Source organism: Sapajus apella, unplaced genomic scaffold (assembly GCF_009761245.1).
Source record: "Sapajus apella isolate SASKATOON/1434 unplaced genomic scaffold, GSC_monkey_1.0 scaffold56, whole genome shotgun sequence".
Taxonomy (NCBI): Eukaryota; Metazoa; Chordata; class Mammalia; order Primates; family Cebidae; genus Sapajus; species Sapajus apella.
Window position 1 is genome coordinate 8,117,875 of NW_022436996.1, and position 15,126 is coordinate 8,133,000.

The 15,126-nt window shown below is 41.5% G+C and overlaps 1 protein-coding gene across 2 annotated transcripts; it reads right to left on the minus strand.

Moving 5' to 3' along the window:
• Positions 1–6,093: 6,093 nt before the first annotated feature.
• Positions 6,094–14,408, minus strand: GIMAP1 (GTPase, IMAP family member 1). 2 transcript variants are annotated; one of them, XM_032245041.1, is made up of 3 exons: positions 14,262–14,408; positions 11,547–11,595; positions 6,094–10,296 (listed from the first exon to the last, which is right to left on the minus strand). In XM_032245041.1, the coding sequence occupies exons 2-3, from the start codon at positions 11,587–11,589 to the stop codon at positions 9,419–9,421; spliced, it is 921 nt and encodes a 306-aa protein (XP_032100932.1). In that variant the 5' UTR covers positions 11,590–11,595; positions 14,262–14,408; the 3' UTR covers positions 6,094–9,418. The 2 variants fall into 2 exon arrangements, with proteins under 2 accessions (XP_032100932.1, XP_032100933.1); XM_032245042.1 differs by having other exon boundaries at positions 14,255–14,395.
• Between the last annotated feature and the right edge of the window lie 718 nt (positions 14,409–15,126).

The following is a 15,126-nucleotide window of genomic DNA, read 5'->3' on the forward strand; positions in this document are numbered from 1 at the left end:
TAGAATATTTTTTCTTGATTCTTTGAGATTTTCTTCGTAGAAAATTATGTCATCTGCAAATAAAAACATTTTTATTATGTTTTTTCCAATCTGTGTGCTTTTAATTTCTTTTTCTTGCCTCCTTTCACCAGCAGGATCTCTATCACAACATTAAATTGGAGTGGCAATGAGGGACATCCTGGCCTTTTCCTGAACTTAAGGGAATGCATTCAGTCTTATACCTTCTGTATTCTTACAGATTTTCTGTCTACATGTTTTATTGATTACTGAGAAACAAGGTTTAAAGTACCCAAGTATAATTTTGGATATGTCTATTTATCTTTTTGGTTTCTTTAGTTTTGCTTCACATATTTTGGAACTTTGTTTTTAGGTGCAAACATTCTAAGGATTGTTATGTCTTCCTGATAATTTAACACATTTATCATTATGTAATGCCCATTTTTATCCTTGACAATATTCCTTGCTCTGTAGACTACAGATCTGTATTATATTAATGTAGCTACTCCAGCTTCCTTTTGATGAGTGTTTTCATGATTTTTATTTCCCCATTCTTTTACTTTCAACACATCTCTATGACTGTGACAGGCAGAATTCTAAGGTGGGCTCCAAGATTCCCATCAACTAGTGTACATGTCCTGGATAATCTCTTCCCCTTTTGTGTGGGAAGACCTGTGAGTAGAATGAATGCCATTCCTGTGATTGGTTTACATGGTAAGTAAAGGGATTTTTGCAAATTTAATTAAGGTTCCTAATCAGCTAGTTTTGCATTAAAGGGGAGATTGTTCTGGGTAGGTCTCACCTAATTAAAAGAAGCCTTAAAAGCAAGAGATATTTCCAGCTTTTAAGAAAGCAAGCATTCATGCTTTAAACTGCCTATGGAGAGGATCCGCCTCTAAGAGTTATCCACACCACAGTCTTTCAACCACAAACAACTGAATTCTGCCAATAACCTGAATGAAGTTGAAAAAGGACCCTGAGCTCCAAATAGCAGCATGGGTGACACTTCTGTTTCAGCTTCATAAATTGCTGACTAGAGGGTCCACCTAAGCCATGCGTGGACTCCTGTGCTAGGCTGTTTTTGCATTGCTATAAAGAAATACATAAGACTGACAATTTGCAGACTGTGCAGGAAGCACATTGCTGGCATCTGCTTCTGTTGAGGGACTCAGAAAGCTTCCAATCATGGTGGAATACAAAGGGGAGCCTGCATATCACTGGAAGAGAGTAAGAGCAACAGGTTGGGGAGGTGCTACACACTTCCATATGACCAGATCTCACTCACTGCAGTGAGGACAGCAGCAACCCATCTATGAAGGATCCACTCCCGTTACCCAAACACCTCTCACCAGGTCCTGCCTCTAACACCATGAATTACATTTCAACATGAGAAATGAGGGGCCAAATATCCCAACAATATAAACCCTTGATCCACAGAAACTGTGAGATAATAATTGCATGTTGTAGTAAGTTGTCACATTTGTGGTAATTTGTTACGCAGCAATAGATAACCAATTCAGTCATTATATTTAAAGTGCATTTCTTGTAGATAGCATATGGCTGAATCTTGTGGTTTTAACAAATCTACGTGGATTTTAGACCATTTATTACAGTCTATAAAAATTTCAGGCCATTTCACATGTATTTTAAGAGTTATGATAGTGTACTTGCAATTCATCCTTCCTTTTCGTGTTATGATTGTTGTAAACTTTTACATATTTTATAACTTCCCTAATACACTATTACTTTTTTGTTAGAGCTAAAAAATGTAAAATTCCTTTTATATTTGTATTTATTTTTTCCATTTCTAGGGTTTTTCATTTCTTTGTGTAGATTCAAATTTCTATCTGGTGTCATATTTATTCCTTCTGCCTGAAAAACTTCTTTTAACATTTCTTGTAGTGAAGATAAGCTGATAATTAATTGTTTTAGCTTTTGTTAGTCACAGTCTTTATTTCTAACTAACAACTAACATTTTTATTTACCATCATATTTGAAAGATTTTTGCTGGCTATACATTTCTGGGTTAATAGTTTTTTAAAAAAAATTTCAGTATTATAAAAATGCTATTCAATTGTGTCCTGAATTGTAGTTTTTGACAAAAAATCAGCTGTGATTCTAATATTTATTTTTCTATTATAATGTTTTTTCCCCCAGTTACATTTAAGACTTCCTCTTTATCACTGGTTCTCAACAGTTTAAGTATAAAATGTCTAGCTTTTCTATTTTGCTTTGTTATGTGTTTACCCTGGTTGGAGCACTCTGTTTCTTGGGTATGTAGTTAGGTGTCTTTCATTATTTTTTGAAAAGTCTTAACTACTACCTTTTCAAATATTTCTTCTGTTCATTCTCTCTTTTTGACATGTATGTTAAACTGCTTTATATAATTTCATACCTCCTAGATATTTTTTCCCTCATTTGTTTTTCTCCCTTTACTCAGTTTGAACAATTTCTATTAACTTATTTTCCAATTCACTGATTCCTTCCTCAACGGTGTCAAGTCTACTGATGTAACCCCTAAGGAATACTTTATTTCTAATAGAATGTTTTTAATTTTTAAGTTACATTTGACTCTTATAGTTTCTGTCTCTCTGTTGAAATGCCTAGTATTTTGTTACATGTTGTCTACATTTTTCACTTCATCATTTAGCATAGTAATCATAATTATTTTAAAGACACTGTCCCACTTCTGGATAATTTCTGAGTCTGGTTCTGTGGATTGTTTTTGTCTTTTCATAGTGGATTATTGTACTTTTGCTTTTCTGAATATATTATAATTTTATTAAATTGTAAATATGCATAGTAGGAAAGTAAATTGAGATAAATAGTATTTATGCCTAGAATGGTTATGCCTCTTCTTCTGTCAGGCTCTTAGTGTTCAGCTGAGTCAATCTAATCAAGAGTTGAACTGGGTTGGGGTTGTTGCTATAGTTACCTTCAGTGCATCTTAGGTTTTTAATTTGTTTAATGTTGCCTGATGCTTAAGTTGGGACTGAAATGCCATAGGGCTTTACTTGGTATTCCTGTTCCAGTCACCCTCAGATTTCAGTCATCTCTGCATAACTCCATTTCATAGGGGGTTGTTCCAGGCTTTGACCTTTCCCTATAGTAGACTGGATTGCTTATTAATCACTCAGTATTTTTTAGGTGTATGGCAAGGGCAGGGCAGTGTTCTTTGCTGTTCTTACACAGCTTCAGTCTTAGGCATGGCCTATGTGCCTGGGCCTTGGGCGCTGGGCTCTCTCAGTGATACTGACCTTCTTCCTAATGGCACCTGTATTCGTGAGGATTCTCCAAAAATATAGAACCCATTGTGTGTGTGTGTGTGTGTGTGTGTGTGTGTGTGTGTGTGTGTGTGTGTGTGTAATGTAATTGGTTGACATGATTATGGAGGCTGAGAAGCCCCATAATATGCTGTCTACAAGCTGGAAAACTAGGAAAGCTGATGGCATAATCCAATCTGAGTTTGAAGGCCTGAAAACTAGGGTAGCTGATGATGTAACTCTCCCAGTTTGAGGCCAAAGGTCCAAGAGCCAGATGTGTGTGTGGGAGGTTGCTGGTGTAAGTTCAATAGTCCAAAGGTTTGTGAACCAGGAGCTCCAAGGTTTGAAGGGAAAAGAAGACGGATGTCCCAGCTCAAGAAGAGAGAGTGAATTTTCCCTTCACTGCCTTTTTGTTCTTTTTGGAACTTCAGCAGACTAGATGATGTCTGCCCATACTGGTGATGGCAGAACTCTACTCTTTTGAATCTGCAGAGTCAAATTCTAATCGCTTCTGGAAACACTCTCACAAGCACACACAGAAATAATATCTTACTAGCCATCTAGGCATCCCTTAGTTCAATCAAGCTGACACATGAAACTAACTATCACAGAATTCAGGGTGTTACTTGTATATGTATAATAGAAGTCTTGTACAGAACACAGAGGTGTTTTTTTTTTTTTTGCCTCTTTTTAGAAGTCATTTGACAGTCCAATTTTTACTCCTTTAAATATAATATCCCTTTTTTCTGCTTTAAGTTTATTAGCTTAATTGAATTAGCAGACTGATATATTTTATCTGTTCTGGAAAATTCTCATGTTTTCAGATATTGTCTTAACTCCTGTTTTTCTATCCCTTTTTTTTGTCTTGTCTCTGTGAATGTTTTTCTATTCCGTCAGAATGATTAATATGTTAAAACTTCTCATTCTTTTCTCTATATTTCTTACCCTCTCTCCACATTGCCTATCTATTTGGTATCTCTGAGCTGCATTCTGGATTTTCTTCTATCCTGGTTCTCTCTTCAGCACTGTCTAATCCGTTAAATCTGTCTACTGAGTTGTTAATTTCAGTTATATATAAGTTCAGGTTTGTGATGGAGGAAACACCAAAACTGGATTAGACGTACAAAAAATTTAACGGAGGCAGAAGCAGGTAGAGGGACAGGTAGCCCTCAGACCATAAGTAAAATAAGTATACTTACTTTATACTTATATCTGATTATTATAGTATCTCAAGTCCTTGCTTACTTGTTTCTGTTACTTTTTGTTTGGTTTTCTCATTGCATCATGTTTCTTTAGGTGGTTGGTTTTCTCTGAGTGTTAGATATGACATTTACAAAGAAGTGTTCAAAGGAAAATTGAAGGCCCAAAATGTTAGTGTCAACTTCCAGGTAGAATTCCTTTTTAATGCCAAATCTTGAGACACTTTTGGAGAAAGATCACTTTAATAAAGTCTCAGGACACTCACACTGCAAGTCTACAGGAAGGAGATGATTTACATTTGATAATTTAACACTTTGGGATTTTTTTTTTTTTTCAGACAGTCTTACTCTGTTGCCCAGGCTAGAGTGCAGTGGCACAATCTTGCCTCACTGCAACCTCTGCCTCCTGGGTTCAAGCAATTCTCCTGCCTCAGCCTCCCGAGTAGCCAGGATTACAGGCATGCACCACCATGCCCGGCTAATGTTTTGTATTTTTAGTTGACACATGGTCTCATTAGGTTGGCCCACCTGATGTCAAACTCCTGACTTTAGGTGACCTGCCTGCCTCAGCCTCCCAAAGTGCTGAGATTACAGGCGGGATCCTTTCTAAAAGTAGGATGAGGATGAGAGTCTTCACTTTGGATTGATTGTGGATTTTATTTTTACCCTGATTATCCTATTAAATTACCAAACCCCAGGGTGTGGCTCCATTTTTAAGCTGTTTCTACTTGATCTGTAAATACTCTAAGGGCAAAAGTGGCTCCTTACCAGGCTTAGCTTTCTGGGTTTTCACTTTTCTTAGATTTGTTATAGAAATTCCTCACTCTTGTTAGGCTTTTGAAGCTTACTATTAATTTTATCTCGAGTTTTGACATTATTCTCTATGGGAGTATTGTACTAACTATCTAACCACCATTACCATATGATCTATGCTCCGTTGATCTCACTGATTCTGAGTAATCCTAACTCTTTGAGCATCAGAGATAATTCTGATCTAGGTCTTCATGTGCAAGCTGTCACAGAGGGATCTACAGAGAATTCTCTACAGAGAATTATCCTTTAACACAAGAAAGAATCTGTGAGTTTTCAGGAAGAAGGCCTTCTCTGCCTACTGGAGACAAATTCTGGGAATTTGGGCTTAAAACTTGGAGTTGATCCTTCTAAGAAATTCTGCAGAACTGGAAGTCCGAAAGTCTTTCGTTCCTTGTGTTTCTTGGGATTGAGATATCTATTTATTTCTTGGTATTGAGATGTGAGTATGTTTGTGTCTGTGTTTACATGCATGCAAGTGTGTGTGTGTAATTTTTGAGGAGTGGTACGCAGTTCTCTTCAGTGTTCACCATGACACATCATGCTAACATGTAGCAGAAAAAATAGTCTAGGAATCTTCAGGTGTATGAAATCAAGAGTATATGCACAATATAACACCATTTGAAAGTAAAAAAAGTCTAAGTGCCTAAACAGTGATATGTAAAGAGGATTATGAGGAGGGAAAGAAAATATGAAAATATGAGAAGAATTAGGCAAAGAACGTGATTGAAAATATAAAAATAAGACTCAAACCAATAATTATAACAAAATATCCAGTATATGGAGTGATAACTGCTTAAATAAATAAAGAGGCTGGGGACAAATTTAGAGGCATCTCAATAAAATATTTTATTGGTAGCAAGAACAAATCTAGTTGCCTAAGAATAGGCCAACGTTGCCACTGTTAGATTAAAAATCACAGGGGATAAATGAGTGTTTAGCCATAGTCTAGCTATAGCTTCACCCAAAATTTACAGGAATTCTCTTCGGGGATACTCAATCCATAGGTGAATCTCTGGAAGGAGCACTGGTGTCTGTCAGGGCTATGGTGTGGCTGGAACTGAATATTGATTGTGTAAGAATAAGAATGTACACAGTGCCTGAAATCTTTTGTTCTAAAAGTTCATCATGGCCAACACTAGCTTTCAGAAATAAGCCAGATACAAGTCTTTTTGTGTAGAACAAAAGCTGGTCCAGGCACCAAGGCATGGAAATATGAAGAGAAACATCATCAGCACATGACCCATACATTTTTTATACTCAAAGAGATAAAAGGAGACGAGAGGAAGGGGGACATAATTGAAATGAATATATATTCATGCAATTTTTGAAGTATTGGGCAGTATTTTTACCCTGTGACTGGTTAAAATTAGCAAGAAAGTTTTTCCTACAGGAGGCAGTGCTGTTTTATGCTGTAATTTAAATATAAAATTAATTTGTGCTATCAAATCACTCAAATTACATAAGTGAGGTCATAAGGCCTAACCCTGAGCTATGGAGGAAAAGCATCCTTCAAACCATAGCCTAAAAAACGACTTTACTGGATGAAATGGTGAATGCCAGCTGTTCTGTAGCAGGAGAAAAGGATAAAATAAGCTGAAAGGGGTAGAAATACAGTAATTTTGGGAACTCTGTGCTTGAAAGGAAGAAAATTTCCTTAGGGCAGGAGAATATCATTGATACAATGGCGTGCTTACATGAAAGAATTTTTTGTTATCTATGATAGAAAACTTAGAAAATGGTAAAAACTCTTATAGTTAGAAACCTAATATTAAAAGGGTACAGGAAAGTCAACTTTACCATTCATTTTCCAAACAATTACTGACTCTACTTTATATGCCAGGCACTGGGTTGTATGACAGGGATACAAAGGTGAAAAAAAAAAGATCATAATCAAAGTTTCTGAAAAAGAAAACCACTAGAGAAATGTTATTGAACGTAAAGGAAAACTGTAACTTTTAGAATAATATATTATTCAAATTCAAAGATGATAGCATATTTTGAGATTCAGATTGACAATACATCTCTGATTGCACTTTACAAATGTATTTGACAAATTAACCACATGCTACTTTATATTTATATTACTGAGGCAGGAGGCAGGACTCGACTCTAATGGTGGGGATTGGGCTCCAGACACATTGAAGACTAGCTTGAAAGGGAGGAGGTGAAAGAGTCTGTCCATAAAACACACTCACCAGTGTCACGTCAGGTTATCATTGCTAAGGTAACACCTGGAAGTTACAGCTCCTTTCCATGGCAACAATCCCACGACCTGGAAGCTACCACCCTTTTTCTAGAAATGTTGGCATAATCCACCGCCTAATGTGCATGTATTTCAGAGTGGGTATAACTATGGCTGCAAAACTGCTTCCGCGTTGCTACTCTGGGCACACTGCCTATGGGGGAGCCCTGTTCCACAAAGAGCAATACCTTTGCTGCTGCTGTACAGTAAACAGCTTTGATAAAAGTTGCTAACACCACCAGCAGCAGTGGCTCGTGCGCAAGTGGCCTCGGATGACCACGCTGTGCCCTCCCTGCTGCCCCCTCTGGTCATTAAAGGAATCCCTTCCTGGCTCGAGGCCCCTGCTTGGGCCAAGTATGGCTGCTGAGGAAGTGAAAGGGAGGAATTAAACATGGGTTTTTCTTGAGCCACGCTTCAAAAAGTCCAACTCCCTGCAGCGGTCACCAAGGCCCTTAGGGCCCCGGACCATAGCCTGCCCGAAGCCCGCAGCCTACCTGGAACCTCCTGTGGTCTTTAGCCCGACCTGGCATTCTTGCACATGCTTGCAGACCCCTCCTTCCCAACGTGTGCTGGGAAGGACTCTAGGGCACCTGCGCACACTCCAGCTGCCGCCGCCTCCTCCTCCTCCCCTTGATTGGGGCTCAGGTGAATATCTGCATCCTGTGTCTCCATGCCCTTACTAGAGGTTGGCTGATTTAAAGACATTGAGTTCCCTTAAAGGCCTCTCATTATGTTCAGAAATAGAAATAAGGAAATCTTATTGTTTGGTTTGCACAACCAGTCAGCGTCAGTCAGTGTCACATTTTCTAATCATGTGGCATTCAAGAACCTTCCTGGACAGGCCCTGGATGCTTTAGCTGCACAGCACAGGATGCTCTGGTGTCTGCAATCTCAGCCTATGCACCTGGCGCTCTGCCTCTTCTCCATGACCAGGGAGGAGCTTGAGATAGACTGTGCATGTGTGTGATAAAAGTATGAATGACCATATAGAAGATATTACGTTATTTCCCCAATATCATAATATCTTAGTTCTTTCTTTCTTTCTTTTTTTTTTGAGACAAAGTCTCACTCTATCACCCAGGCTGGAGTGCAGTGGCACAATCTCGGCTCACTGCATCAAACGATTCTCCCTTCCCAGCCTTCCGAGTGGCTGGGATCACAGGCGAAGGCTACCACACCAGGCTAATATTTGTATTTTTAGTAGAGACAGGGTTTCATCATGTTGGCCAGGCTGGTCTTGAACTCCTGATCTTAGATGATCTGCCTACCTAAGCCTCCCAAAGTGTTGGGATTACAGGCTGAGCCACTGTGCTGGGACCCTACTTCATTTTGGAAAGCCAAGAACCATAATATGTTCTAGAAAAGTGGAAACTGTTATTTTCAGCACAGTTACATTTATCATTTTGGTAGAAAATCATTGTACTAATAAACTGATGTCTCAGAAGTAAAATTAACATGTGTAACCCCCACATTTCTTTCATTGATGCTGAAAGCCTACAAGAATCCCAAAGGAACATATCTACCAATGAATAAGAACTAGAAAATTATCAAGGAGGAGCAGTCTCAATTGAATTTTTTAAAAAGTTCTAAAATAAAGGCACTTGTTTTCCCTGTGCCATGGATTTGTCCCCACCACAAGCTACTTGACATTAAACTACCAAAACTACCAAAGAAAGTTATTGTTAGACGAATTTATTTTAAAACTCTGCATACGCAATGTTTAAAATGAGACTTAAAAACATAAAAAGTTAACTGAGCCTTGTTAAAGTTGCAAAGATGATGCAGCGTTCAGTTTTCTGTGTCTTAAAACTGTGCCTGAAACGACAGGATTCCTTCTGTTGGAATGAATTTTTTCCTTCAACCGCTCTCTTACCAAGTTGCCTGCAGTTTTAGGGCCTGCACTGTCAGTCAGGCCTGATTTCCAGCAAGACCTGCGAATGGCGCCCGTGGAGCAGCACGCAGAGCAGGAGCGCGCCTCCCAGCAGCAGGGCCAGGCACAGGCTCCAGCTCCAAAACGGCTTCGACCACGCCCCCAGCGCGGCCCGCAGCCAGGCGCTCCACGGCCTCCTCCGCACGCGGGCGGCCACGCGCTCCGCCACCCTCCGGAGCCGCTCCCCGGGGTCCGCCCAGCGCAGCTGCTGCGCCAGCTCGTACACCTCGTTGGAGTAGTGGGCGCCCTCGTGCTCCCGCACCAGGCCCTCCACCAGCCCCAGCAGCTGCTCCGCCTGGGCCTCCTGCTCCGGGCCGGTGGCCCTGTTGTCAAACGCACAGACCCGGCCCCCGCACTGGGCCACCAGCTCGCGCAGGGCCCGGTTCTCTGTGCCGCGCACGTAATCGTGCAGGGAGCCCCCGGCCAGGTCCTCCTTCCTGGTGAAGACGATGACCATCCACTTCAGGACGCCCTCCCCGAACATGTCCCTCACCTGCCTCACGGCCTGCTGGTCCTGGGCGGTGAACCGGCCCAGCTGGGTCACCAGGAGCAGCGCGTGGGGCCCGGGGGCCGAGAGCAGGTAGCAGTGACCTCTCTCCTCACAACAGGGATCTGTCCTGGACACCTTGGAGCTGAAAATGTCTGGAGTGTCCACGACTTCCACGTGCCACTTGTCCCACCTGCGGCTGGCCGTGGTGCAGGCCCTGGTCACAGACGTGGCCCCCAGCCTGGACAGGAACCGTCTCTGGCCCAGGATGCTGTTCCCGGTGGCGCTTTTCCCGGCCCCTGTTCTCCCAACAAGGATGAGCCTCAGCATGGGCTCCTGCCAGGACTGGGTGTCCTCTTCTAAACCTGTGAGACCAAGTGTTATAATTTTACTTAAGTCTAACCAACTTTCCCTTGGGAACTTAGAAAAAAAAAAAAAAGTTAAGAATAGGCTGGGCGCGGTGGCTCAGCCTGTAATTCAACCACTTTGGGAGGCCGAGGCTTCTGGACCACCTGAGGTCGGGAGTTCGAGACCAGCATGATCAACATGGAGAAACCCAGTTTGTACTAAAAGTACAAAAATTAGCCGGCCATGGTGGCGCATGCCTGTAATCCCAGCTACTCGGGAGACTGAGGCAGGAGAATCCTTTGAACCTGGGAAGCAGAGTTTGCGGTGATTTGAGATCGCACCATTGCCCTCCAGCCTGGGCAACAAGAGTGAAACTCCATCTCAAAAAAAAAAAGAAAAAAAAAAGAGAGACTTTAGCCCCCGGATTCATTTCCACCTTTTCCTTTTGTATTCGGGTGGTCTGCCTGCACCTGTAGGTGCTCCAAAGACAGCTAATTATCATAGAAATGCCCCTTTATCAGTCCAGGCCAATCGTTCATCTGACATTTCTGGTCATCCACACACATACAGATATATTTATTTTATATTTAAAACTTTCGATGGACTCTGAAATATTCTCCCAAGACCACCCCCAGAGAAAGGCAGTGGGGGCAGTACTGCCTGGCAGTGAAGAGCTGTCTGGAGTCCCAGACTCCCTGGTTTGAATCACAGCCCCACCATGTGCTAGTTGTGTAACCTTGGAGAAGTTAAGTAATCTAAGTTTTAAGCCTCTTCTGCAAAAGTGGGAGTGATGATAGATCCTTGTTTCTCAGAGGCCTGTTGAGGGGGTGAGATAAGGTCTCTTCCCTTCTTCCCTCTTTCTCTTCCTCTTTCCCTCCTTCCTCCCCTCCCTCTCTCTTAAACGGGCTGCCTAAAAAGAATGTCTGTTTTAACCCTCTATCTTTGTTCTCTAAACATTCTACCTTGGAAATCATGTTCACTTTAGTACATGATTGGATATGCTCTGCACTTCTTCAGTGGAGACTGGAGTAGCCTTATTACCCTTATCTTATACTGTGGAATCAAGGGAGCAGGTTAGTCAAAGAACTTAACATCTCACAACAGAGATCCAGCTAAAATGCAAATCTCAGGGCTGGTGCTATTTCATTCCAGGGTTGAGACACATTTGGAACTTATCTCTGTTCAGCCTTGAGGAAGCCCCATTCTCATTATTATCCTAAGCTCAAGCCTAGGGAGGCAAGTATCAGGTCCAGAGATATGGTCTTACCGTAGACATTTTCTTCATCTCTTGCCATCTTCCTTCCTCCCATGCTTACCTAGAAGAGTCCCAAACACAATTTGTTAATTCATGTATTTATTCCTCAAATAGGCATAACCACCTACATTGTGTCAGGCAAAGTCCAAAGAGCTGGTGACAGCACAGTGAAAAGACATGGTTTTTGCTTGCAAGGATCTAAAAATCTAAGTGTCTGTTTTGGCAGAAGGGCAGATGGCTAGAGAGAAGACAGGTAAATTTCGTCAATATAATACATTGTTCTAATCCTTTTTTAAGTAAGGATTATACCGGAACTTGAGAGAATGGCATTGGAAGGGCCAACACTCTGCCCTTGAGTTGGTATGATGTGGTGAGAACATTGGGTGAGCTTGGATTTGTCTTTTCAGGAACTCCCAAAGCAAAAAGAAGAGCGTAGGTTATAACATTTATCCAATGCCAGTGGGTAAGCTTTAGGTGTTAATTTTTCCCAGGTGATTCTATATCACTGACATAAGCTAGAGATATCGAGGGATTCAGTAGCTGGGGGAGGATTAGGTAAACCCTCAGAACCAGAAAATTTACCCAGTGACTTAGGCACCCACCTTCAAGCGGCTGGCCTGAGAAAAAAACAAGAAGAAAATTGGGATTTTTTTCTTTTGGAAATTGAATAGATCTCCCAAGTAGATCTGGAGGGACCCTGACTCTGTTTTCTTTAAACAAATAACTTGGTTTGTCTAGAGCTGTCTAAATATGATCTCTGTGCTGGAGAGACTTGAACACTACCCCTCAGCTCCTGAAGTTGTTTCCCCCTCCAATCTGAGGCTTTGAAAGATATGTTTTCTTTTAGTTTGTTTTTTTAAATATGTGTTAGTATAGAATTTATGGGTTGCTTTTCTGATAATATGAGTAATGATTATATTTTTATGTGTTTATGAATAAGACAAAAAAGTTGAATTTGATTTTTAAAAATTCAGACTATATATTATTGGCATATAAGGAATCTACTGATCATTATACTTACTTTAAATTTAACTGTTATGCAATGAACCCTAAATATAGTAGAAATAATAAAGAACAATAGCACCAGCAAAAAAATAAAAAAAGATAAGTTGATTATGCCGAAATCTAACATTGTGTAATAGAGCTAAACACTCTGTGATCCAGTTTGCCTGATCACACAAGCTCCTGAACACAAATGCGTTTCTCCCCGCATCTATGTCTCCAGCCTCATTCCCAGGCAATCCCCCACTCAGTCAGCTACTTCACAAACAGCAGATTCCAGGGCCTTTCCAACCCACTCGGCTTCCGCTCCTAGAACTATTACTCCTCCCGACCTATCTGTGCCTCACCATGTCAAACTCCACCTCTTTGTGTCTTGCACCCTGGACACTTGAGTACCCATTCTCTCCCATTGGCACCACACATGAAGGAAGGGCGGAGAGAGAGGCTGGCTGAGCAACTTGTCTTTGATTGAAATACTTGGAGAACAGGTTTTCCTCGTCTTAAAGCTAGAGCTGTTTCTGTTTCTGCAGGACATCCGCTGGCCCTCCTCAAAGCCTTCAATAAAGTTCACTCCATGGGCCTTATGTGATTAATTATTTTGCAGGTAGGAACAAACAGAGGATCATAATTGACATCAGAGCAGAAATGAAGAAGCAGCTGTGAGATTCAGAGCAAAGAATAAGAATTTAGATGAAGCAAAAAGTCCTTGTTAACTAAGAAAATGAGAAAGTGTACTGCAGGGAAACTGCAGAACTCTAGATAGACTACTGGAATTTTCCCTAGTTTGGAACAGGGGTTGAAATGACTTTAAATAGTTCTTTTTTTTTTTTTTTTTTTTTTAAGAATACAGTAAGACCCAGATGAACTCTGAGGTGACAGATGACTCTTAATCATTGAGGAATGTACACTCGTGGAATCCTATATTCCTAATACTTTAAGAGACCTCAAAGTTTATTGAGTTCTTTACCACTCAAATGTGCTGTTTCTCAGAGTCACTTGAATGCTCTTTAAAAATGTACATTTCTTGGATCCATCCTCAGAGATTCTGATTCACAAATCAAGTTTCTGATGTCCACAGTTCAGAACTTGGACATCCGTCATTTTTGTAACCCCCTTTATTGTACAGATGAGGAACTTCAGGTGTCCCCATGGCTGGAGCAGGAAAAACTTGAATTAAGGGAGCAGATGTTTAAGGGATCATGCAGGGAAAGGAGTTGAAGACCAAGCAATTTATCTCAGATGTCGCCTCAGGGGCCCCTTCTGCGGACAGTGAGGAGGAGAGAAGAGAGTTCAGATGTACCCAGTCGTATCACATTGTAACTCACTCCAAGGTTAGATGGCTTATGGGGCCACAGAAATATCTTTTGCCTTTGCTCAATGGGGAGCTTGAGCTCTGATGCCTTTCAAACTGTGTTTTATTCCTAGAGGTGCTTCCAGCACACTCTTCTCTTACTTTGTTAAGGGAATGTGGGAGGAGACAGATTTCACTCCCCACCAAGAACGTGTGTGCTCCAGAGCTGGAGAAGACGCTACTAAAATTTCCTCTGAACTTTGCCAACTTAAAAACCTGGAAGCATGACCTTGATTGATCCAGATCTTGCTTCCCACATGATGCCTTGTGGAATGCAAGTGCTCAGGCAGTAAACACTCTAGGAATCACATTCTTTCTGGTTTTCAGAGCATCCCCAGCTCCCGCCAGCTCCCAGGCTCAGACTCACCGCTCACCTTTCCTGGTGACAGGCTCTGAAGTTGGCCACAAGATGCCCCAACCTGCTGCTTTCCCTTCGGCTGTGAGTGCAGAAGCCTCTTTCCTCTCGGCACACAGAGGAAGTCACTCAGACTTCAGAAATCAGGAAATTCAGGGTGCGCCCCATGGTGACAACTTAAAGAGACAGAAACATTTCCTATTGAGCTGTGGGCTGGCAATATTTCTCCTACTGACTCTACCTTCTGCTGTGCCTGAGGTGTGTCTCCAGCAGGGCCTCATGATATATCAAATATCTTGCCATGGCCCAAGAAGGGAGGGATGTTGTAGTCTCTGAGGCCTGACTGTACCTCTGGAATTGATTACTGAGCTAATCTTCAGTTACCTTTTGCCCTTTAGGGACGTTCCCCTTATAAAATAGGTCCAGAAAGCCTCTTGCCCCAGAGCAAATAACATGATAACTATTCTCACCATCTCTTCATTAATTAGACATTCATGTGGCCAGTGCCAGCCCTAGATCCAACCTGCCTGAAAAATCTGGAGGTAAAGTCTCATCATCCTCTGAGAAAGGAGGGCTTTCCCAGCTATTGAAGGACCTGAAGGTGAGCTGGCATGTTGAGAATGAACACCTTTGCACTATCTTCAAATTAGCCTTATTAGGAGGCTTAGTCTAGTCATCTATGTTGGTATCACCAGTTCTAGTTATTCTGTCTTCTCTCAAGATCATCATGAGGTCAGCAAAAAAGCGAATCATTGGGCAGTGAGAAGGCGACAGAGGAACAGGCCGCACATCCGGTTAGATCATTAACCAGCTATAGGACCTCACCTAACTCACTTAAACTTTTTGGAGTTGGCTTTCTGGAGTTTACTATATAGGGAAGACAA